We start from the raw sequence: 26741 nt of genomic DNA on the forward strand, positions 1-26741 counted from the left end.
GAGAGTCCATCCCCTCTCAAGAGAAATGGTACCAGAGACCTTGCTGTGCGTCAAGGTGAGTCCGACTATATCTAGCTGGAACTTCTCCACCTCACGCACTATCTCAGGCTCTTTCCCCCCCAGTGAGGTGACGTTCCACATCCCAAGAGCTAGCTTATGTAGCCGAAGATCGGACCGCCAAGTGCCCTGCCTTTGGCTGCCGCCCAGCTCACACTGCACCCGACCTCTATGGCCCCTGCTATGGGTGGTGAGCCCATTGGAGGGGAGACCCAAGTTGCCTTTTCAGGCTGTGCCCGGCCGGGCACCATGGGGACAGGCCCAGCCACCAGGCGCTCGCCATCGTGCCCCACCTCCGGGCCCGGCTCCAGAGGGGGGCCCCGGTGACCCGCGTCCGGGCGAAGGAAATCTGGGTCATTTTTTTGTGTGTGTCAAAGAGGTCTTCGAGCTGCTCTTTGTCTGATCCCTCACCGAGGACCAGTTTGTCTTGGGAGACCCTGCCAGGGGGCAGAGAAGCCCCCAGACAACATAGCTCCTAGGATCATTGGGAAACGCAAACTCCTCAACCACGTTAAGGTGGCAGCTCAGAGAGGTGCACTAACATCATGTGGATTATTTTTTTACATATGTAACATCATCTATAAAGAATTGCTACTGCGACATCTAGTGGACACATTTAGAAAAGCAGTTTCTTTCATTCAAAAATTTTGGCTCATTTTTATATGTCCCACGGGCCTTACGTTTGACACCGTTGATGTAGTTCTACTACAGGGGTGTCAAATGTACAGCCCGAATCAGGCCCACCCCGCGAACAGGATTTATCCGGCCCGCGGGATGAGTTTGCTAAGTATAAAAATTAACCTGACATTTTTAATAAATGGAACAACTGTTTTATATGTGTTCACTGGATGTCACAATAGCAATTTTTTGTATCTTTGTAGATGATACTAGATATGAACAAAATAAACCACACGGTGCACCAGTCGATGAAAATGATCTAACTACATAAATCACATCCTGTAATTTGATTTTGATACAATTGTTTTTAATCTTGATTGAAAATTGACGTTACACCAATGAGTTGACTGATGAACATTATCACATAATTTATTCAGAAAATATAAATGACGACAAATGATTAACCGCAACATGTAAGTGTGAAAAAAACAACAACGTTATGATTTGTACATTTGTGCAGGTTCTATTTTCAAACAAAGAAAATCTGAAGTTGTCTTTATTTTTAAGTTATCGTTCTGTGATTTTACCAGTCCGGCCCACTAGGTAGTAGATTTTTCTCCATGTGGCCCCCGATATAAAATGAGTTTGACACCCCTACTACCCTACTACTTCACTCTTTAGTAATAACCTCTGATTGGCAAATACGCAAGTAATTGTGACACAAATGCATGTAAGGTCATTTTCATTATATACATAATTTAGGCATCTTTGATGCATGGTTATTAGCACCCCCAACTGTTTATTTCCCCTTAATGCCTTTGTTGCAGTAAGCATATTGACGCCATGGCCAATTCTGGAGTGACTTTTGCTTGGCTGGGACTTCACAAGTTATTATTATCTAAGGTGAGCCCCCCCCATAGCCCCTGAAGGAATGGCAAAGTGAAGCTCTGATTTCACTTATCTGTCTGTCACCTTCCTCCTCCAAACGGGAGTAACTCTTCCTTACAAGCCCATAAATTTATATTGTTTACAATAGTTCACATGCATGGATGAATGCCTGTAGACCAGGAAGTAACTCAACCAAACACGCTGGTATCTTGCAGCGTACTTGAAAAGTAAAAATAGACGCATGCCAAACAGCTTTGCATCGCGTTACAGTAATTGCCTAAAAATGTATTTCAAGCGCAGCAAAACGAGGTAATTGGTTGTAGAAAAAGAAAAGGATGTCTTCACGGAGCACTGAAATAATGTGGGTCACAACAGGTTTTTTAATAATTTCAAGTGATATTGAAATCCCAACTCGAGTAATTTTGTGATTACGTAAATGAAATAGTTGATATTTTCAAAACCACATTGAAAAGTGTTGTCCTGCTCAAACACTCACACAAACCCACACACACACACACACACACGCACGCACGCACGCACGCACACAAGCATATGTAAATTGTCAATATAGCTATTGTTCAACAAAATCAACATTTTCTTTAGTGTCAGTAATATGGCCTCCGAGGATTATTCTGTAAAAAAACAACAACATTTGATTAAACTCCATAATCATGAATAGTTTTGTAGTATATAAAAAAGGCAAAAAAAAAAATGAGAGGGTTTACCAGAGGGTTGGGCCTAAAGCGGTATGCAAGCATCATCCTCTTCCTGAAGGCATCATACTCGTCATCGCTTTTTGTAAGGTCGGCCGGGCGGTCGACTCCAAACCCTGCGCCATTCACGGGTGTAGTTCCCCTAGGATGGGTCACAGATCCACTTAGTCCGTTTTTAAAACAGCCAACAGTATAGTTTTTATCCATACATGTAAGGTAGTGCTAATAATTTATTGCAGTGGAGCTTAATTATTTTCTGCCACTCCACACCTCCAGAGGACATAATTTTTTTCACATCCTCCTGAATTGAAATACAATGGTGACTCAACTTAAGAGTGCCCTGGTTGTCGACTAATTGTTATGCTTTAAGTTGCAAGCAAAGAGTTCAGAGTGAACCCCATAACATCCAGCCAAAACCTCTGGTCTTACCCGCGATATATATTATAGTTAGAGATGGACATACTTTTGTTTTCCAACCATGGTAACAATGGGAAGGAAGACAGTAAGGAAAAGAACATTTTGATGATTTTTATTGAATTAAAGGAAGTACCGTATTATCTGGAACAGAGGGCACACCGGATTATAAGGCGCACTGCCGATGGGAGGGTCTAGTCAGGTCTATTTTCAAACAAAAGGCGCACCGGTTTATAGGGCACATTAAAGGGGTCACGTTATTTTTTTTTTTTTATATAAATGGAAAACATTTCCTTGTGGTCTACATAACATGTAATGGTGGTTCTTCAGTCAAAATGTTGCACAGATGATGTTTTACAGATAATTTTTAAGCCGCTTTGTGACAGTTGCTGCACGATGCGTTGTTTTGTGGGCGGTCTTATTTATGTGGCTCACCTTCGGCCTCGTCTTTTTTCCCTCATCTTTGTTGTAGCAGTGTAGCGTGCAAGAACAGGAGTTGTAGTGTCAAAAGATGGAGCTAACTGTTTTAATGACATTCAGACTTTAATACAATCAATAACGGAGCAGCATCTTCTCATCCGCAGCTCACTAGTGCAATAACGCCGAAAATGTGTCCTGTTAAAAAAACGTCCGACCGGAACTCTGTAATAACTAAAGTTATTTGGGTGAAAAATTTAACTCACAATAGCGGTATGTTTTAGCGCTTTCATGGCGAGTTTACTGACACATATAAGTAATAACTTTACACCACTTTATAGTAGAAATGGCAACAGCAGAGAATGACTGTCCCATAACAGGAAGATGGAGAAAAAGAAGAAGCTTATCGACTATGGAGTCGGCACAGACTACAAAGGCGGATCGCACACATTTTCAGGACTTATGCACATCCCAAATACAGATCAGCAGATACCAGAAGGTAAAAAAGTTGTTTTGGCAGAATATTGCGAAACAAAATGCCAGATAATATGTCTTACCTTATACACACACCATAATATTACTCATATATTGAAGCACAGTACAATCCATTAAGCGGTGCAGCTTTATAGCTTACCAAAGTCATACTAAAACATTTTGATAGATTTTTGAGCGTTGTCTGTAATGTTGTATATTTTCAATTGTACATATACAATTTTGGTGTTGTTTACTTGAGTCATATTGCATTCTACACGTATCTCGTATGTGTGAATGCCATCTACCGGTTACACTTATCATTTCACCATGTACCAAATAAAATTGCTTCAAGGAGCACAATTTATACTGATCATGATACACGCAGCATATCATGCGTGTTATTACAACTACAGTACATACCCTGTCTTGCTAGCTGTGTACAAACAAAACATGAAATAATACTTTACAGATACTGTAATATGATTGTTCATGTTTTTCATTCAGTACAGGTTGTCTTATCACATTGTGTTTGCATTACAAATTCAAACATTTCGTGCTGACGTAAAAGCTAGCTTATGTCTTTTACAGCTAATACCGAAGCATTCGTGGTTGAATGAATGAACGTATGTATGTATGTATGTGTATGCTTGCTTTAGTACTCCCATTTTGTGTTTTTATGTATAGCGTTTTTCTGCTTACCACCATGTTTCAGCATTCCATGCATACACTGTCCTCTCGACCCCCTGCCAAAAGCTTCTTCTAGCCTACTCTGGGGGACCCTTTAACTCACCACCATCCTTAAATGGATATTCATTACTGTTGTAAATGTAATATGGTATTGTGAGTAAATAAACTTGAACATGCTGATGTGTTACGAAGCTAGAAAAAGAGTTCCTCTGTGTTCGCTCTTAGAATAACAATATCGCTACAGTTTGGTTTTTTTACAGGTGACGGAATTTGATGAAGTATTGGTGATACATTTTTAAAGTGATTTAGCGGTAGAATTGATTGCTCCCATTAGCTGCATTGCTAGCTACAAAGGACGAGCCAATTTTTACATGTTAGAATGCAAAAAAAAACTTCTGTATTCTTGTCTCCCATAATGATTGTGAACAACAGGCAACATTCCAAAAAAGTGCAGTTCCCTTTTAAGTTCATTAACTAATTTTGTAACATTTAAACATGACTGCTTGGTCTGTTTGATTCTCGAAAACAATTCACTGGGATTTTTGTTTTAATATTGATAATAATACTTTACTTAAATATTAATACTAAAACAAATAGGATATTGAATGTTGGAATTGAAACAACTGCAATGCATGAGAAAACATAATATATTACAACGTGTAATGCATTTAAACAAATGACATCTGATAAAATGATGAGTGGGTTTATTATTATGATGATATGTGGATGTAATTATATCTGATTAGTATATTGTAATAATATATTAAATAATGTTGTACATATGGTGATTATGTATTGTATCATTAATCAAGAATCTGATTATAATATCTGAGTGTTGTTTTCTTCCTGCTTTTCGGACATGTTTTATTTCTTAAATTTTTGATTTTTTAGTTTCTAATTTTCTTCAGTAATTTTGGTAAATTGTGCCAGAAAAAAACAAAAAAAATATAAAATCAGATTAAAATTATATCATGTTGTCATTAAAATGTTAGCTCAATCTATTTGGAAAAATATGTCATCATTTGGTCAAATTTAAAGAAACAACACAATTTTTGGCCCATAATGAGATAGATGTTGAAATGTTCAGACACAAATTAAAAAACAAATCGATAAGAGAATACGCACTTGTTAACAGGAGCCTTGATGCCCTGTCCATCGCTTCCGAGGCCTTCTCCTTCCTTCCAGCCCATCTTCATCAACATACGGAAACCAAGATTCTCCACCGTCAACTTAAACTCTTTGTATTCAGAGTAATCGGGGTCCCGCCCTTCCTGTAACGGGATAGGGTATTATTGCAATGCACTGTCAATAAAACATACAGTACAGGTCAAAAGTCTGGACACACCTTCTCATTCAATGGGTTTGCTTTATTTTCATGACTATTTACATTGTAGATTGTCAGTGAAGGCATCAAACTATGAATGAACACGTGGAGTTATGTACTTAACAAAAAAGGTGAAATAACTGAAAACATGTTTTATATTGCTACAATCGTGCGGAAGGCAGGGTACACCCTGGACAAGTTGTAGTTTCTTCAAAATAGCCCCCCTTTGCTCTGACTACTGCTTTGCACACTCTTGGCATTCTCTTGAAGCAGTAATCAGAGCAAAGGGTGGCTATTTTGAAGAAACTACAATATAAAACATGTTTTCAGTTATTTCACCTTTTTTTGTTAAGTACGTAACTCCACGTGTGTTCATTCATAGTTTTGATGACTTCAGTGACAGTCTACAATGTAAACAGTCATGAAAATAATGAAAATGCATTAAATGAGAAAGTGTGTCCAAATTTTTGGCCTGTACTGTAAATATTATTACCTCTTTAAAGGGTTACACTAATAATGGTTTTATTATTGAAATAGCCAGGAAGTGTGGTAATTAAAATTTGTAACGGTTTAAAGAACAAATCCCGTTATACAACAACTGACCTTAAGTGCCTTGAAAGTCTCCATAAATTTCTCCAGCTCCTCAGGAGGGAGGAAGTCTCCGATAAAATGTTTCCCTTTGCCCATATCTGTCAAAGACTCTGCCCACTCTGCGGGGAATAGGTACCAAAAAGGAATGATCTTAATGAGATTTCAGAAAAGAAATAGTCATGACCGCATGGTCGTACCTCGTGTCTTTTCCATTTCCATTTTCCGGAGACGATGCTCCCAGGTGCCTGCCTGCTGATCAACCTCTTCATCGCTGTCGTACTCGTGCTGGTGGTCTTTCATGGCCTTCTCCCACATCACCTGCATCTCGGCCATTGCTCGCTTGTGCTTCATGATCATGTCATACATCTCTTGCATCTATGAGGAGTGCAGAAACAGTACGGTGTACATGCACTTGTTACAACAAAGGAATTTACAAAACCAGTAAAGTTGGCACGTTGTGTAAATCGTAAATAAAAACAGAATACAATGATATGAAAATCCTTTTCAACTTATATTCAATTGAATAGACTGCAAAGACAAGATACTTAACATTCAAATTAGAAAACAATTATTTTTTGCAAATATTAGCTCATTTGGAATTTGATGCCTGAACCATGTTTCAAAAAAGGTGGCACAAGTGGCACAAACGACTGAGAAACTTGAGGAATGCTCATCCATCCATCCATTTTCTACCGCTTATTCTCTTTCGGGGTCGCGGGGGGCGCTGGCGCCTTTCTCAGCTACAATCGGGCGGAAGGCAGGGTACACCCTGGACAAGTCGCCACCTCATCGCAGGGCCAACACAGATAGACAGACAACATTCACACTCACATTCACACATCAAACACTTATTTGGAACATCCCACAGGTGAACAGGCTAATTGGGAACATGTGGGTGCCATTATTGGGTATAAAAGCAGCTTCCATGAAATGCTCAGTCATTCACAAACAAGGATGGGGCGAGGGGTCACCACCTTGTTAACAAATGTGTGACCAAATTTTCCAACAGTTTAAGAACAACATTTCTCAACGAGCCCTTGCAAAGAATTTAGGGATTTTACCATCTACGGTCTGTAATATCGTCAAAAGGTACAGAGAATCTGAAAAAAAATCACTGTACGTAAGCGATGATATTACGGACATTCAATCCCTCAGGCGGTACTGCACCAAAAAGCGACATCAGTGTGTAAAGGATATCACCACATGGGCCCAGGAACACTTCAGAAAACCACTGTCAGTGACTACAGTTGGTCGCTACATCTGTAAGTACAAGTTAAAACTGTACTATGCGAAGCGAAAGCCATTTATCAACAACACCCAGAAACGCTGCCATGTAACAGTGGTAAAAATGCCCGAGCCAATTTTTTTGCAATATGTTGCTGCCATTAAATTCTAAGTTAATGATTATTTGCAAAAAAAAAAGGTTCTCAGTTCGAACATTAAATATCTTGTCTTTGCAGTCTATTCAATTGAATATAAGTTGAAAAGGATTTGCAAAACATTGGTTTATGTTTTTATTTACGAATTACACAACATGCTAACTTCACTGGTTTTGGGTTTTGTACATGCCAAGGTTATATCCTTTCTGTTTTGTACCTCTTGTTGCTCTTTTAGCTGTTTCTTCTGGTCTTCGGACAGTTCCGTCACACCGACGAGACCCAGAGGCTTCCCCTTCTTATAACCAAGACCTTGCAGATCTTGAGCTTAACATATGACACAATACAATACTATTAAATACAAAAAACATATTTTGTGGATTTTATGGATGCGATAACATTGAGGGAGTTTTTTAGTAAATCTCAATAGAAAATGTAGTAATGAAACATGGATATACTTTGGAGTCGTCAGTGTGCTGCTTGTATAAATTTACTATCCATTGAAAATAAGTCAACTCACAGCCATTGTTGTCTAAGTAGCAGGCAACACAAGTAGGTACACATCAAAATGTGCTAATTGTCAATATCTAGTATGAGAACCATTGCATCCCGAACCCCTCGCTGGGAAGGTTTTTCGGGCACGTCTGGCCGATAGAAGGCCACGGGTATGACCCAGGGCCATGTCTCCAGGAGAAGCTGGACAAAGTTGCTGAGGAGAAGAAAGTCCGGGTTTCTCTGCTTAAGCTGCTGCCCCCGCGACTCCATCCTGGATAGCAGAAGTAGATTGATGGATGGAGAATCTTTGTTATTTAGCATGACATGTCGGCCTCACAACACGAAGTTCCTGCAGTCCTGGGTTCAAATCCAGGCTCGGGATCTTTCTGTGTAGAGTTTGCATGTTCTCCCCGTGAATGCGTGGGTTCCCTCCGGGTACTCCGGCTTCCTCCCACTTCCAAAAACATGCACCTGGGGATAGGTTGATTGGCAACACTAAATTGGTCCTAGTGTGTGAATTTGAGTGTGAATGTTGTCTGTCTATCTGTGTTGGCCCTGCGATGAGGTGGCGACTTGTCCAGGGTGTACCCCGCCCTTCGCCCGATTGTAGCTGAGAAAGGCGCCAGCGCCCCACGCGACCCCAAAAGGGAATAAGCGGTAGAAAATGGATGGATGGATGTCGGCCAGTTAACTGAGGGACAATGTCACAGTACATGTTGGAATGTTTCCCTCCATGAACCACAGCTACACAGTGCCGGCAGCACTCATGCAGCAGTGACCCTACCAGCACCATGATTGTCTTTAGGCAAGTTGTGTTGCCAGATAAGTAAATAATTGTGGCTGTGATTTGACTCATTTTCACTGAATAGTACATCTATACTGCTTTACAAGCTGTACATTGACTCCCCGAAGTACAGTACAGGCCAAAAATTTGGACACACCTTCTCATTCAATGTGTTTTCTTTATTTTCATGACTATTTACATTGTAGATTGTCACTGAAGGCATCAAAACTATGAACGAAAACATGTGGAGTTATGTACTTAACAAAAAAAGGTGAAATAACTGAAAACATGTTTTATATTCTAGTTTCTTCAAAACACCCTTTGCTTTGATTACTGCTTCGCTCTCTCTTGGCATTCTCTCGATGAGCTTGAAGAGGTGGTCACCTGAAATGGTTTTCCAACAGTCTTAAAAGGAGTTAGTTAGCTCATTGCCAAAAGTGAGCAAAGCGGTACTCAAGAGCAAAGGGTGGCTATTTTGAAGAAACTAGATAGGCTTCGGCACCCCCCGCGACCCTGAAAGGGACAAGCAGTAGAAAATGGATGGATTGATAGAATATAAAACACGTTCAGTTACTTCACTTTTTTTTGTTAAGTACATAACTCCACGTGTTCATTCATAGTTTTGATGCCTTCAGTGACAATCTACAATGTAGTCGTGAAAATAAAGAAATTGCATTGATTGAGGAGAAGGTGTGTCCAAACATTTGGTCTGTACTGTATATCAAAGGCGCCAGCACCCCCCGCGACCCCAAAAGGGAATAAGCGGTAGAAAATGGATGGATGGATGTATATCAAAGTTTAATTTCTTTGTGTGGCTTTGATATATATCACTAGCAAGTACCAGAGAGAGACGGCATGTCGGGGTCCAGAACATGAATGTCCTGTGGGACAACAATGTTCTGAATGGGCAGCTCCACTTTGTCATCCTCGGCCCCCCATCTACTCTTCCTCTTTCGTTTGACAGGCGCAGTGTCTGTGACCTGACTGAGACCAGGTTGACACGCTAAGTTCACCGGAGGGGGAATTTGTGCTCGTGGAGGAGGAGTAGCAGCCGGTCGCTGTAGCTCTGTCCTAGATTCTGCTGCTGGAGGTGAAAAGGTCTGGGAGGCCGCAGCACGATGCTCTCGTAACTTTTCTCTGTAGTATTGGTATGCGGGGTTGTGGCGATCAAATAAAAAACTGCAGGGATAAAAAGACAATAACCAAATCAACATTTATTGAGTTCATGTCAAATTTGACCTTATAGAACCTCACCTAAAGGTAGGGTTGTCCCGGTTGCGCTCGATAGCGATGCTTTCCACCTCTGGGCCACCCTCAGCCACAAACTTGGCCAGCTCCTCAACCACTTGCTGGGTTTCGGCATCCACTGGGGGGGAGACTTTAAGCAGTCTATCAGTACTGGGGCTCAAATGAAACTCTACTACTGTACCATACTCAACTGGCATCATACATCACCAGTCTAGAGCTAATGGAGGATAAAAAAGAGGGAGGAGGAGCAACGAGGACAGTACTGATGAATGAGACACTTTTACTAGAACAGTGACAACTAATTATATTGAATCTTTTATCTTATAGTACTGGTTAATTATTTGGAGACACCTTCGTATTCAATTTTGATGTGCAGAACCACTGAATTTCTTTACGATCCGATACAGAGTAAAATGTTGGTTGGTATCGGCGATACCGATCCGTTACTTTGTGCAAATATACCTAATGTGTCAAGTAAAATTTTAATAGTAGTCTATGTTAAGCGTTGCAGCTTCACCAATTTAGTCATAATTTCTGCGCTTAAGAAACTTCTCCATGACTTTAGCTCTTGACTTCTTCTGTTTGTTTGAGATTGTCATTACTGCCAAAAGTGGTGGGAAAGTGTATTACCACTGAGTACCACTGCAGCACATACATACCACACCTGAGAAACAGGTATTTTTGGTGGCGCTCTAAAGGGCATTATGTCAAAGGTGCTGTTTGCAACTTCCTCACTGTACCATTTTTCAAAGGAAAAATATAACAAGAACAGCACCGGCGAACTCAGGCCTGGGCAATTATTTTGACTCAAGGGGCCAAATTTAGAGAAAGAAATGTGTCTGGGGGCCTGTATATCTATTTTTAGGAACACTAATACAAAACCTCACAATGTCTGATTGAAAGCTAAAAACGTTATGACGGACCACATTAAACGGCATGGAATTTTAATTTTTTTCTGAGACAACCAGGATGTACGTGAAAATAAAGAATGAGTGATTTACAATATAAACTATGAAGGATAAAACACTGAATATTGACAACATTTGAACGTCACACCCCCTCTCGATCGACATATTTTACATTCAAGCCAAACACAACAAAAATGCAACAAACACAGCGAAATATGAACGCAAAGGGTAAAAAAACCCCACCTACTATCTAATATATCACTAAGCTTTGGAACTTTGTTAAAAAAAATCTCCTTCTGCGTCTGTCCCTGACACCTGCAATTCAGGCTGGCCGCTCTAGAAAGCCTGTGGAAACGCTCCCCACCCACTCTGCTTGGTACCTCGTCTGAGCTGCTGTGACTTAGATTACCATAGTTACTAATTAGATTACCATAGTAAGTAGTATATTATGCAAAAGCACAGATTCCAACCATTGAAATACTTAGTACAGTTCAAGACTTAACGGTATTTTGAAAACATCACTGCACATCATATTGGCAGCCACAGTTTCGATCTTAAAGATCATATGAAAACCCCATCGGACCCACCATGCGTGGCGCTCCAGACTATAATTGATAGCTGTGGTTTTACACAAATAATAAATGAATCCACGCAATGCAACGGTAATACGATAGACCTAGTGCTTGTCAGGGGTATCACCGTTTACAAAGTTATGATACTCCCGTATACTAAAGTAATGTCCGATCATTACCTTATAAAATTCGAAGTTCAGACTCATGTTCGGCAAGCTAATAATAATAATAATTGCTATTGCAGCCGCAACATTAATGCTGCCACGACGACGACGACTCTTGTTGGCCTACTGCCCTCGGTAATGGCACCATTCCCAAATTATGTGGGCTCTATTGATAACCTCACTAACAGCTTTAACGACGCCCTGCGCGAAACCATTGATAGTATAGCACCGCTGAAGTTAAAAAGAGCCCCAAAAGGGCGTACCCTATGGTTATTAGAAACTAGAGCTCATAAAATATCATGTAAAGCTGTAACGCAAATGGCACGCGACTAAACTTTAGGTTTTCCATCAAGCATGGAGTGATAGTTTAATAACTTACAAACGCATGCTTACCTTAGCTCAGCGGTAGGGAACCTATGGCTCGCGAGCCAGATGTGGCTCTTTTGATGACTGCATCTGGCTCTCGGACAAATCTGAGCTGACATTGCTTAACACGATAAGTACAGTAATTAATAATTCCACTTTTAATCACAGTGTTAAAAATAATGTTCAAAATATAAAACATTCTCATGCATTTTTAATCCATCCATCCATCCGTTTTCTACAGCACCTGTTCAAGAAGTTGCGTTAATGGAAAGAAGTTATTTATTTATTATTGGTTAGTGTGGGGCTTGCCCTCCTGGGGGTTCTTCAGACCACCAAGCACTGACATGAGAGCCTGTTTCAGGGTTACAATATTGTTTTATTTTTCAATGAGTCTCTCAGTTGCTTTCCAGCAATTGTATTTTTCTCTTTCGTTCTCGCTCGCGCTCTGGCTACAGCCCCAACCCCGTCTCTCCTCCTGGCTGCTGCTTGTAACAGAGCAACAGGTGATTTGATAACAAGGCCCAGGTGGGCCATCTATGCACCTGTCGCTGATTTCGAGGCCGGTCCTGGCACACGCCAGTTTGTTGCAGGCCCGAAGGCCACGCCCCCTCCACAGTTAGCTTCAGAATAACAATGTTATTACAAAGAATAAGAGACCTATTATACTCTAGAAATGTTGGTCTTACTTAAAAATGCACGCTTTTAGTTGTGTTCAGTGTTAAAAAATATTATATGGCTCTTTTGGAAATACATTTTAAAATATTTGGCATATTGGCTTTCTCAGCCAAAAAGGTTCCCGACCCCTGCCTTAGCTGAAGCTAAATACTACTCAAATCTTATCCGCCTTAATTAAAACGATCTTAAATTTTTGTTTAGTAGAGTAGCATAGCATCGCTAACCAAACAAGGGACTCCTTCCAGTAGCTCCACCCACTCGGCAGATGACTTTATGAATTTCTTTAATAAGCAAACATATGCGGTCCTCTCCAAGGTTTCTCATAGTCATCATTGTCACTGTCACCGACGTCCCACTGGGTGTTAGTTTTTCCTTGTCCTTATGTGGGCTTTGTACCGAGGATGTTGTTGTGGTTTGTGCAGCCCTTTGAGACAATTGTAATTTAGGGCTGTATAAATAAAATATTGATTGATTGAAAGATATAAAAAAATTATTTGGGAATGTTCTGCAGGCCAGATTGAAAAGCTTATGTTACCCTTAGTGGTTTAACAGAACACATTTGTTTTATAATTGTCTGTATTTTTTCACAATTACTAAGTTTACGGAATAAAACTGTTTACGGGCCTGAATAAAATGATTTGTGTTTCTCATCAACACGTACAAAAGCAGTCTAAGGTAAGCAAAGAACAATTTGCAGTCATGTTGTTATGATCGAATATACATTTAATGACAGCTAACGCTAGCTACCCAAATTGTTATTATTAGTTAACAACACCTACAGCTAATGTACGTGCATGTGCTACATACGAGGAGCCGTAAGACGGCGGGAAATACTGTGCAAAACACATTGGAAAATTAGCGCCCTCGAGGCATCTGTGTAAATGTTGCAAACAGCCCCTTTACGAAACACGGATTTAAAAAAAATCTCAATGATTTAGTTAGATTAGATTAGATAGTACTTTATTTATTCCCTAAGGAAAATTATAATTTTCAGCACAATCCCATTCAAGATCAGACAAACATTACAGGGAGACAGAACAGTTACTTTACGCTGTGATCCTGATAATGATATACATTATTTAAAATAACGAAAGTATCAAAAGTATCGATATTCTGATTTGAGAATCAATATTAGAGCACAAGGAACTGGAATCGATACCTTAGTATCCATCCACATCACTAGTATTCAGCAGCACAAGAAAGTGTCTCCAAACTTTTGACTGGTACTGTATAGCTTAGTTGTACATCGTTCTTAGGCCTAAGTGGTGCACCTTACCATAAATTGGTCAAATTAATCAAAAATTTAAATACTTAGAACACAACTTACAGACTTTGAATATTTTGACAAATTGAACAAAAAAGAAGCAACATACCGCATTGACACAAATATAAGATCGTATTTTCTTTAGACTGAGTATTCTCCGTCTTGAAATTCACACATGCAAACCAAAAGGTAGTGCCAAATGACCTATTTTCAAGCAAGTCACAGCTTGTCTTCCCGCCACTCACAAAAAGCACTTTAAAGCAGGGTACACACAAAGACAATCTGGCTGTTTTGTCCCCATTGCTTAAGTCTTATAAGATTGTCTTGTGGTTTGCATAAGAGGTTTTAAGTGTAAACGTTACCCGATAATTGGCTACAAAAGGGGTCAGCCCGACAATCGTAAATACTGAACTTGTTCAAAATTTGTTAGCAAAGCTCATCAACTCTGTGGGGAAAGCCTATGCTTCCGAGTCCTCGCTCCATAGAGTGTGACATGCCAGAGAAAGTAGCCAATCTGATTTTGTTGATCAATAGGGGCAGATGACACTTAGAATTTTGGTATCGATCCAATGAAATACAGGGCGAGTATCGCTGACATTGATATCAATACTTTTGACTAAAAACGTCATCATCATGAAATAGTTTTCTGAATTTGCCTCTAATTAGTTGACTAGGAAAACAAAGGAACATTTTTCTGGAGACTAAAATGTATTTACAAATAAATAAAAACATCTAAAACCAGTAAAGTTGGCACGTTGTGTAAATGGTAAATAAAAATACAATGCAATGATTTGCAAATCCTTTTCAACTTATATTCAATTGAATAGACTGCAAAGACAAGATACTTAACGTTCGAACTGGTAAACTTTTATTTTTTGCAAATATTAGCTCATTTGGAATTTGATGCCTGCAACATGTTTCAAAAAAGCTGAAAAGCAGGAGCGTCCTTGTTAACGTTGCATAGATGGCAACACATGTTGCTCCAAAACCTGGATGTACATTTCAGCATTAATGGTGCCTTCACAGGTGTGTAAAAACCCCGTTTCCATATGAGTTGGGAAATTGTGTTAGATGTAAATATAAACTGAATACAATGATTTGCAAATCATTTTCAACCCATATTCAGTTGAATATGCTACAAAGACAACATATTTGATGTTCACACTGATAGACATTTTTTTTTTGTGCAAATAATCATTAACTTTAGAATTTGATGCCAGCAACACGTGACAAAGAAGTTGGGAAAGGTGGCCATAAATAAATACTGATAAAGTTAAGGAATACTCATCAAACACTTATTTGGAACATCCCACAGGTGTGCAGGTTAATTGGGAACAGGTGGGTGCCATGATTGGGTATAAAAACAGCTTCCCAAAAAATGCTCAGTCTTTCACAAGAAAGAATGGGGCGAGGTACACCCTTTGTCCACAACTGCGTGAGCAAATAGTCAAACAGTTTAAGAACAACGTTTCTCAAAGAGAAATTGCAAAAAATTTAGGGATTTCAACATCTACGGTCCATAATATGATTAAAAGGTTCAGAGAATCTGGAGAAATCACTCCACGTAAGCGGCATGGCCGGAAACCAACACTGAATGACCGTGACCTTTACTCCCTCAGACGGCACAGTATCAAAAACCGACATCAATGTCTAAAGGATATCACCACATGGGCTCAGGAACACTTCAGAAAACCACTGTCACTAAATACAGTTTGTCGCTACATCTGTAAGTGCAAGTTAAAGCTGTACAATGCAAAGCGTAAGCTGTCACGCCAAATTTCTTCCCCCCTACAAAAACCTTCCCCCCGGAAGACATTTGGCGTGACAGGCCCTTTAATGCCTGAAGGACCCCAATGAGGGCGTGATAATACAAGTTATATGACTCTTAAGGGTCACAGCTGCAAAATTAGCGAAGCAAAAATAGCTTGAAAACTTAGCATGCTGGAATGCTAATATTTTTCCCTCACCGTTATTTTTCACCAATGACAATCAGCCAATTATAATGCTTTTAAAACAGGCAGCTGTGTGGGCTGCTATAGGCAAGTTAAATAACTCTTAAGGGTTATAGCTGTAAAATTAGCGAAGCAAAAATAGCTTGAAAGGTTAGCATGCTGGAATGCTAATATTTTTTCCTCACCGTTATTTTTCACCAATGACAATCAGCCAATTATAATGCTTTTAAAACAGGCAGCTGTGTGTGCTGCTTTAAGGTCCTTCCACCCTCATTGGGGTCCTTCAGGCATTAGAGGGGCTGTCACACCAAATGTCTTCCGGGGGAAAGGTTTTTGTAGGGGGGAAGAAATTTGGCGTGACAAAGCCATTGATCAACATCCAGAAACGCCGCCGGCTCTTCTGGGCCCGAGATCATCTAAGATGGACTGATGCAAAATGGAAAAGTGTTCTGTGGTCTGACGAGTCCACATTTCAAATTTTTTCGAGAAATACTCGACATCGTGTCATCCGAACTAAAGGGGAAGCGAACCATCCAGACTGTTATAGACGCAAAGTTCAAAAGTCAGCATCTGTGATGGTATGGGGGTGCATTAGTGCCCAAGGCATGGGTAACTTACACATCTGTGAAGGCACCATTAATGCTGAAAGGTACATACAGGTTTTGGAACAACATATACTGCCATCTAAGCGCTGTCTTTTTCATGAACGCTCCTGCTTATTTCAGCAAGACAATGCCAAGCCACATTCAGCACGTGTTACAACAGCGTAACTTTGTTAAAAAAAGAGTGTGGGTACTATCCTGGCCCGCCTTCAGTCCAGACCTGTGTCTCCCATGGAAAATGTGTGGCGCATTATGAAGCGTAAAATATGACAGCGGAGACCCCGGACTGTTGAACGACTGAAGCTCTACATAAAACAAGGATGGGAAAGAATTCCACTTTCAAAGCTTTAACAATTATTTTCCTCAGTTCCCAAATGTTTATTGAGTGTTGTTAAAAGAAAAGGTAATTCAACACAGTGGTGAACATGCCCTATCCCAACTACTTTGGCACGTGATGCAGCCATGAAATTCTAAGTTAATTATTATTTGATAAGATTAAGATTCCACGACCCCAAAAGGGAATAAGCGGTAGAAAATGGATGGATGGAAGATTCTCTGAACCTTTTGATCATATTACAGAGCGTATATGTTGAAATCCCTAAATTCCCTGCAATAGCTTGTTGACTAATGTTGTTTTTAAACTGTTGGACAATTTGCTCTCGCATTTGTTCACAAAGTGGTGACCCTCGCTCCATCCTTGTTTGTGAATAACTGAGCATTTCATTGAAGCTGCTTTTATACCCAATCATGGCACCCACATGTTGCCAATTTGCCTGTTCATCTGTGGTATTTTCCAAATAAGTGTTTGATGATGATTCCTTTATTTTCTCAGTCGTTTTTGCCACTCGTGCCAGCTTTTTTGAAACATGAGCTGATATTTGCAAAAAATAACGTTTTCCAGTTTGAACGTTAAGTATCTTGTGTTTTCAGTCCATTCAATTGAATATAGGTTGAAAAGCATTTGCAAATCACGGTGGCAGAGGGGTTAGTGCGTCTGCCTCACAATACGAAGTTCCTGCAATCCTGGGTTCAAATCCAGGCTCGGGATCTTTCTGTGTGGAGTTTGCATGTTCTCCCCGTGAATGCGTGGGTTCCCTCCGGGTACTCCGGCTTCCTCCCACTTCCAAAGACATGCACCTGGGGATAGGTTGATTGGCAACACTAAATTGGCCCTAGTGTGTGAATGTGAGTGTTGTCTGTCTATCTGTGTTGGCCCTGCGATGAGGTGGCGACTTGTCCGGGGTGTGCCCTGCCTTCCGCCCGATTGTAGCTGGGATGGGCGCCAGCGCCCCCCGCGACCCCGAAGGGGAATGGGCGGTGGAAAATGGATGGATGGATGTATTTTGTTTTTATTTACTATTTACACAACGTGCCAAATTCATTGTTTTTTTGGTTTGTATATAAATACAAAAAATATTCTATGACACGCATTTGTTTGTGAAAAAAATTCAATAGTTTTTATATTCCAAATAATGCCCAAATTTTACATGAAAAAATAAGAAAAACGGGTTGATGGGTCTAAGAGGAAAATAAGTGTTGGATATCTCCTGCAGCAGTTAAGCTAATTTAAAACGGTCATGCCACAAAAGTACACAAAACAGAATTAATGGGCCAAAACTTGGAAAACCAAATATTCTTTAAAGACTATATATTTAGGGAAAAGGTTTGGCTATGATATCAATTTAAATAGTATGATCGTTTTATAAATACGGCCATAACTGTCACGAGAGGCCATTTAAAGCTAAGTTATTCTAGTCATTATCTCAATAGGCTTTTCAGTGCTGCTAAACCATAATAAAACTACTACAAAGGACATGTTGGTTCATTGCTAAGTAGAAGTTTAGCAGAAACAACGTATAACTGTAACCATGAGAAAATTTAGTCCATCAGAGTAAAAATGGCAAGGACGTCACAGCACCACAACCACTAAGGTGACCGGTCGCCATAACCATGTAGCCTCCAATAGTCATTGTGGCACTATTAAAATCACATCGTGTGTTAATTGATGCGCTGTTTGCATTGATAGTCTAGCAGAGACGCTGGGATCGCATATATGCAGAGGAAAATCGAGTAATTTGCTGGACATGTAGAAGGGAAACTGCAATAAAAGTATCAATCCCACCACACTAGAATCGATCCGATTCCAGTGCTCATCTTGGTATCGATATTATTGGTATTTCGATATGCCCATGGCTCTCCCTCGATAAATCGCGTTTGTTCACGCAAGATTTCAGGCTTCACAGGCTAGAGTCTGGCTTGGTGGTGGGACAGAATAGTTATTTGTGTTCTGTTTTGATGCTTTTGTGGCTCATCCCACATAAAAAATTAAATAGCTCAATGCCTAATTATTTATCTTTATGTGTGGCGTCTGTAACAGATGAACAATCTCAGGATTTTGAAAATCGTAGGTGATGAATAAAATATAACTTAAAGTACCAGTAAAATGAAAAAAAAAGTTTACTTTATATGCTTAATTGAATTTAATTGTATCCATTAAAACAAGGGTCGGGAACCTTTTTGGCTGAAAGAGCCATGAAAGCCAAATACTTTAAAAATGTAATTCCCTGAGAGCCATGTAATATTTTTTAACACTGAATATGACTAATTGCATGCATTTTTACGTAAGACCAATATTTTTCAGAGTATATTTAGTCTCTTATTTCTTTTAATAACATTGTTATTCTGAAGTTAAACAGTAATAAATCAAATACGTCTTAACAATTAATGCGACTTTGCGAACAACTGCGGTAGAAAACAGATGCATTGATTAAAATGCATGAGAATTTTTTGTATTTTGAACGTTATTTGTAAGACTGGGATTACCAGCGTAATTATTCATTACTTATCGTGTTAAGCATAGTCAGATAAGATTTATCTGAGAGCCAGATGTAGTCATCAAAAGAGCCACATCTGGCTCGAGAGCCATGGGTTCCCTACCCCTGTATTAAACCATATCGGGACGGCATGGCGCAGTGGAAGATTGGCCGTGCGCAACCCGAGGGTCCCTGGTTCAATCCCCACCTAGTACCGACCTCGTCACGTCCGTTGTGTCCTGAGCAAGACACTTCACCCTTGCTCCTGATGGGTGCTGGTTAGCGCCTTGCATGGCAGCTCCCTCCATCAGTGTGTGAATGTGTGTGTGAATGGGTAAATGTGGAAGTAGTGTCAAAGCACTTTGAGTACCTTGAAGGTAGAAAAGCGCTATACAATTACAACACATTTATAATTTATATCCAACTGTATTTCCAAACCGCAAAGTATGTGAATATACCGTCTAAACATAAAGAAATGCCACATTTTCAGATGGCTATTTTGAATATTCCACTCTTAATGTCTTCGACAATTTCTGTAATTTTGTGGTCCTATGACAGGGGTCGGCAACCCACGGCTCCGGAGCCGCATGCGGCTCTTTGACCACTCTGGTGTTGCTCAGCTGTAAACTTGCCGACCTTCCTGAATTTCCCGGGAGATTTCTGACCTCAGTGCCTTTCCCTAAAATTGTCTGAGGTTTGCATACTGCGATTTTCACTCGGAAAGCAACATTGAGAGGCGGGCCGTGATGGCAGTGTCCATAACATCTTCTAATACAGTGGGGCAAAAAAAGTATTTAGTCAGCCACCGATTGTGCAAGTTCTTCCACTTACAATGATGACAGAGGTCTGTAATTTTCATCATAGGTACACTTCAATTGTGAAACACAGAATGTGAAAAAAATCCAGGAATACAAATTGTAGGAATTTTAAATAATTTATTTGTAAATTATGGTGGAAAATAAGTATTTGGTCAACCATTCAAAGCTCTCACTGATGGAAGGAGGTTTTGGCTCAAAATCTCACGATACATGGCCCCAATCGTCTTGTCCCCTTAGCAGAAAAACAGCCCCAAAGCATGATGTTTCCACCCCCATGCTTCACAGTAGGTGTGGTGTTCTTGGGATGCAACTCAGTATTCTTCTTCCTCCAAACAGGTCAAACAGTTGAGTTTATACCCAAAAGTTTTATTTTGGTTACATCTGACCACATGACATTCTCCTAATCCTCTGCTGTATCATCCATGTGCTCTCTGGCAAACTTCAGACCCTGGACATGCACTGGCTTAAGCAGGGGAGCACGTCTGGCACTGCAGGATTTGATTCCCTGTTGGCGTAGTGAGCTACTGATGGTAACCTTTATAACTTTGGTACCAGCTCTGTGCAGGGCATTCACCGGGTCCCCCTGTGTGGTTTTGGGATTTTTGCTCACCGTTCTCAGGATCATTTTGAGCCCACGTGATTAGATCTTGTGTGGAGCCCCAGATCGAGGGAGATTATCAGTGCTCTTGTATGTCTTCCATTTTCGGATAATTGCTCCCACAGTTGATTTTTTCACACCAAGCTGCTTGCCTATTGTGGTTTCACTCTTCCCAGTCTGGTGCAGGTCTACAATTATTTTCCTGGTGTCCTTCGACAGCTCTTTGGTCTTGGCCATAGTGGAGCTTGGAGTCTGACTGTTTGAGGCTGTGGACAGGTGTCTTTTATACAGATAAGGAGTTCAAACAAGTGCCATTAGTACAGGTAACGAGTGGAGGACAGAAGAACTTCTTAAAGAAGAAGTTACAGGTCTGTGAGAGCCAGAGATCTTCTTTGTTTGAAGTGACCAAATACTTATTTTCCACCATAATCTACAAATAAATTCATTGAAATTCCTACAATGTGAATTCTTGGATTTTTTTTCACATTCTGTCTCTCAGAGTTAAAGTGTACCTATGATGAAAATTACAGACCTCTGTCATCATTATAAGTGGGAGAAGTTGCACAATCGGTGGCTGAGTAAATACTTTTTTGCCCCACTGTACTGGTAGTTGTGCACGCTTTTAAACAACAATATGTGCATGCCGGCCGGTCACATATTGTGTGGAACCTCAATTACAGTCCTCAAGCGATTGTAAGGCATACTTGTTCAACAGCCATGCAGGTTACACTGAGGGTTGTGATATAAACAACTTTAAGACTCTTACTAATAGGCGCCACACTGTGAACCCACACCAAACAAAAATGACAAACACAAGTTTGGGAAAACATCCGCACTGTAACACAAGATAAATACCCAGAATCCCATGCAACCTTGACTTTTCCAGGCTACATTATACACCCCGCCCCCCAACCCCGCCCACCTCAATTGACCCAGGAGGGGGCGGGGGGAGGTTGGTGCTAGCGGGGTGTATAATGCAGCCTGGAAGAGTCAGGGTTGCATGGGATTCTGGGTATTTGTTATGTTGTGTTTATGTTGTGATACAGTCCAGATGTTTTCCCGAAATGCGTTTGTCATTGTTGTTTGGTGTGGGTTCACAGTGTGGCGCATATTTGTAACAGTGTTAAAGTTGTTTAGACTGGCACCCTCAGTGTGACCCGTATGGCTTTTGAACAAGAATGCCTTGCAGTCACATGTGTCCGTCCGCAGAGGCCACATACAACACGTAACCTGACTGGTAAGCTGTTTGTACAATTTTCGAAGGGCATTAAAGACAGCGCCATCGTAGCACGCCCTTGTATTCGTTGAATGGGTTTTACACAACAGACGTCCGACGGAATAGTCACTCTAAAACCCGTGAGTCACCCGGACAAATCGGGAGGAATTGTATGCGCGATGCTAATAAGGGGCATTCATATAAAACTCACTGGCCGCACTAACATCAAATCTTCATATTTAATTGCGGGCCGCGTGTCTGAGACCCCTGGTTTATACATAGCACAAAGCAAAAAAAACCCTCTGTATACATTGTTATTTCAATATAAATTTCAAGAGTCTTGTGGCTTCCATTATTTTCTTTATTTTGTGAAACGGGTCGAAATGGCTCTTTGAGTGGTAAAGGTTGCCGACCCCTGTCCTATGACCTCAAGATGGGAACGCTTCTGCACTCCGACATGTCAGCAGATTAGTCATACAGGAGATACGCAAAAATTAGGAAGAGATGCGCTGTTTATCATTCACAATCCCTTTGTAAGACACGAACACATGTTTTTATTTTTTTTATGCATTTTAAGTCGTAAATAAATTAATAAATACAAATTCTGCTAATAACGGAGTGAATGGGACTCTCTATTCAGCCCAAAAAACCTTTCCAAACACGCCAACAATACTCCATTTACAAACCCTGTTTCCATATGAGTTGGGAAATTGTGTTAGATGTAAATATAAACGGAATACAATGATTCGAACAATCCTTTTCATCCCATATTCAGTTGAATATGCTACAGAAAACAACATATTTGATGTTCAAACTGATATTTTAAATTTTTTTGTGCAAATAATCATTAACTTTAGAATTTGATGCAACATGTGACAAAGAAGTTGGGAAAGGGCATGTTCACCACTGTGTTACATCACCTTTTCTTTTAACAACACTCAATAAACGCTTGGGAACTGAGGAAACTAATTGTTGAAGCTTTGAAAGTGGAATTATTTCCCATTTTTGTTTTATGTAGAGCTTCAGTCGTTCAACAGTTCGGGGTCTCCGCTGTCGTATTTTAAACTTCATAATGCGCCACACATTTTCGATGGGAGACAGGTCTGCGCTGATAACTAATTGTTATCAGCGCATTGATAACAGAGAGCTAACGAGCCCTCTGCTGCTATATTATGAGCCGGCCAGTGTCCTGCTACCGCTGCTGCTGCATCGCAACTCAGCTCGTCAAAGTTATTCTAGATTACAGATCATGCCTTTCATCTGAATAACAGCAGGATTTAGCCATGAATCTAAAAGTTGTTCACCTGTGACTTTCAATTTATACCCAGAGATTGACACAGAGACACGACAACCGAAGACGGTTTCTAGAAACAGCAACTTTTCTTTTTAAGCCTTTATTTGAAATATGATTAATTCTTCATCTAAACGGGAAGATATGGACAGCCTATTAGCCGTCATCGCAGCGAGAGCAGATATTGTACAGTAAGCGATCGTTTTATTACCATTGTAGTTTGTATTTCTTGTTTAGCACGTAGCAACACTGCTACATAATGTTTTATGTTTCACTAAAGCTTGATCTGTTTAGCAGACATCTTCTAAAACATTTAGTTCACTCTCCTCAGATTCAGGCTCAGAAATACAAGGTTCTGAATCATATTTTACCCCAAAGTAATTGCTGTTGGCTCTCACAAAGTCTCCCTGATAAACACTGTTGTTGATGGGGAAGAGCTCTGTGGTACCCACCTCTACGTGACTGGCTTGCTCATTATCTCTGAAAATGGCTCAGGAATCTGCGATACTGATACTATTTTGATCATAACTATTTAGTCGCTAACTCTGAAAGTCTTTGTGTTATAAATCATATATATATGACAATAGCTTCAATATAGAAAAAAACTATTTTTTCCATTTTACTAGTACTTTAATTCTTTTTTCAAAGTCAGTTAAAGAAACAAGCATTGCCCTATAAATAATAATACTGACCTTTTATTGTCAGGTCTTGAAAAAGAGGTTGTTGATTGATTGATCAAAACTTTTATTAGTAGATTGCACAGTTCAGTACATATTTCGTACAATTGACCACTAAATGGTAACACCCGAAGAAGTTTTTCCACTTGTTTAAGTCGGGGTCCACGTTAATCAATTCATGGTAATTCATTGTCTAATATTTGTGTCAATACGGTCTGACAAACTTGATTGAGCGGTTGATCAATGTCATTCAATGTTATTACAATTGACAATATTATTGTATTCTGCGCACCCTACATACTTTGAATTACAGTTTCTAAGATGAAGAAAGAAAAGATGGCTCCGAGAAGACACCATCTTACCATTATTGGATGTGCTTTCCAGTTTGAGTTCCGCAACTCTCTTTTTGTAGTAGAGATACTCCATACTGCTTGTGTCGTATAAAAATCTAAAAGGGTTGAGAGTAGTGGCGATTTAAGAGATTAAGTCTTTCAATACAACTGGTGAAAAAAGAACACAATATTCCCTTCAGACTTACGAAAAAACCGGATTGTCCTTGTAGTCCTCCTTGGCTCTCTTCTCCAGCTCAGATCCCCCCTCTGCCACAAAAGAGGCCATCTTGTCGATAATGAGTCTGGTGTCTGAGTCCTCTGGGGGAGAGACTTTAAGCAGGCTATCAGTACATTGACTTGGGTCATCATATGACAAAATGCCAGTCATACGCCAAGTGTGCCTTTGGAGCAGGCAGAGGATGTACTGAAATGACCGAGCCAGGCCTTGATTTACCTTTCATGTTTAATAAATCAGAGAGATCAATCTCTTCCTCATCATCATCATCTGGGGAGCAAAACACGCTTGGCCTCTGGCTGATGACTGGATTCTTCTTAGACTGGGAATAACTCTTAAACTGACTGAGCATGCTGCCGACGCCAGCGCCGGACCGCTTTCCAAAAATAATGTTTTTTCTTTGCGGAGTGTTTCCTATTGGAGATGTTGAGGACGATTGACTTTTGGTATCACTGGAGGAACCTACAGAAAGCATCCAATAAACATAACAGGTACAATGTCAGTATTTGACTTTTAAGTATTAACATGTTATCATGATGACATTTCTTATTGACCAGGGTAAATTATTAAAAACTGCAGGTTTGTAAAAAAACAATTCTAAACCAAACATAAAATTTAAGCCATTTGTGTAAAGAAAACAAGTAAGGGCACTGACCAGAAACACTGTTGGTTTTCTGCTTCTGCATCATCATGAACTGCTGTAAGAAGCTCCCATCGTTTATAAACTTGTTGGAGGAATCATCTTGCACAGTAGGAGAACTGAAATGTTGGTAATTGTTATCACAACTCATCTGTAGCATGACATGAGTATGTCCTTACCAAGAAGGGAGAGGTTTGTTCGGGGTGTGTGCGTTCATTTTGGCTTGCAGTGCCAATTTGGCCTCAATCTCCTTCTTCTTTTCGGCTATCAGCTGCTCTTGGCGCTGGATATTCATGTTCATCTTCTGTTTATGTGGCTGCACATTCTTATTTTTCCATCCTAACTTCCCTGTGGGAAAATATAAGTACATTGTTTAAGTTTTCAAAAATTGCTAATCACTGCACAGTGTATGGCCTACGGCAGTAAAATTTTTAAGGCATTTTAAATTGCTAAGGATGAATAACAGTTGTGGCGTAAGTTCATATCATAAGTTAAAGGTGAAGTACCACTGATAGTCATACACACATTAGGTGTGGTGAAATTACTCTGTATTTGACCCATCCCCTTGTTCCACCCCCTGGGAGGTGATCGGACCAGTGAGCAGCAGCGGGGGCCGCGCTCGGAAATCATTTTGGTGATTTAACCCCCAATTCCTCTTAGCTCCACTTTAACTGCCTATTGGTGAAAACGATTACTTTGTTTTGCTGACTATAAGTTTGATATAAGGAAATGGTCCCTGAACAAAAAGTAAGGGGTATTATTGAGCCCACATAATAATATATTATGTGGGATAATAATGCCAATGTATGTGGGCAGACGCACATTTCACTTCATTGTTGGACTCGTTATGAATCAGAAACGAGCTTGTGGCGTCTATACTGTTTCCCTGAATTTACATTTTCTTGTATTACAACCGAGCTAAAGTCCAAACTAACCCGAGACCAACGCTTGCATGCCAGTGATGCTAATAAACAGTCATTTCACGGCTACATGATGCTAGCTTGCACCAAAAAGGCTAACATGAATTATTCACACAAACTGCGGTCAAACGTGGAACATTTCACCAGAGAACAGAACAAATGTACCTGCATCTCTAAACTCCATCGTCGTTGCAGGGAATAAATAAAAAAATAACGAATGTCGTGCACAAACAATAATATTGCAACGTCTTGTCGTTGCTACTGAGATTGCGTTGCTATTTGGGGGATTGGAGTTACCAAATATTAAACAAGACTCCTACTTCCGGTAAAGATCTTTCCGAATAAAAGCACATGTAGCCTATCGCCCATGAGCGTTATAAAGGTTACATGCTTTAAATTTTTAGACACAACCGGATGTTGTACTACAATATCCTTAGGATATATTTTGAGGATTATTAATAATACAGTATTGATAATACTATAAATATTACAAATATATGTGGTTGTGTGTATTTTGTTTTTCTATATTCATTAAAATATTTACATAAACGCATTTTGTTTCTTTTTATTGCAAACCTTTAGTTGCGTTTTTTGTCATAGACATGATTTTTG

At 40.0% G+C, this 26741-nt stretch overlaps 1 protein-coding gene across 2 annotated transcripts; it reads right to left on the bottom strand.

The window, feature by feature from the left end:
- Positions 1-1920: 1920 nt before the first annotated feature.
- sugp1 (SURP and G patch domain containing 1) lies at positions 1921-26463 on the bottom strand. 2 transcript variants are annotated; one of them, XM_061920234.1, is made up of 14 exons: positions 26295-26463; positions 25389-25557; positions 25225-25328; positions 24789-25031; positions 24541-24664; positions 24365-24450; positions 10093-10216; positions 9680-10017; positions 7780-7886; positions 6381-6558; positions 6196-6302; positions 5394-5539; positions 2289-2418; positions 1921-2195 (listed from the first exon to the last, which is right to left on the bottom strand). In XM_061920234.1, the coding sequence occupies exons 1-14, from the start codon at positions 26311-26313 to the stop codon at positions 2169-2171; spliced, it is 1902 nt and encodes a 633-aa protein (XP_061776218.1). In that variant the 5' UTR covers positions 26314-26463; the 3' UTR covers positions 1921-2168. The 2 variants fall into 2 exon arrangements, with proteins under 2 accessions (XP_061776218.1, XP_061776219.1); XM_061920235.1 differs by lacking the exon at positions 26295-26463 and having other exon boundaries at positions 25225-25311; positions 25389-25528.
- Between the last annotated feature and the right edge of the window lie 278 nt (positions 26464-26741).

The sequence above is a fragment of the Nerophis ophidion genome, linkage group LG14, assembly GCF_033978795.1.
Source record: "Nerophis ophidion isolate RoL-2023_Sa linkage group LG14, RoL_Noph_v1.0, whole genome shotgun sequence".
Lineage (NCBI taxonomy): Eukaryota > Metazoa > Chordata > Actinopteri > Syngnathiformes > Syngnathidae > Nerophis > Nerophis ophidion.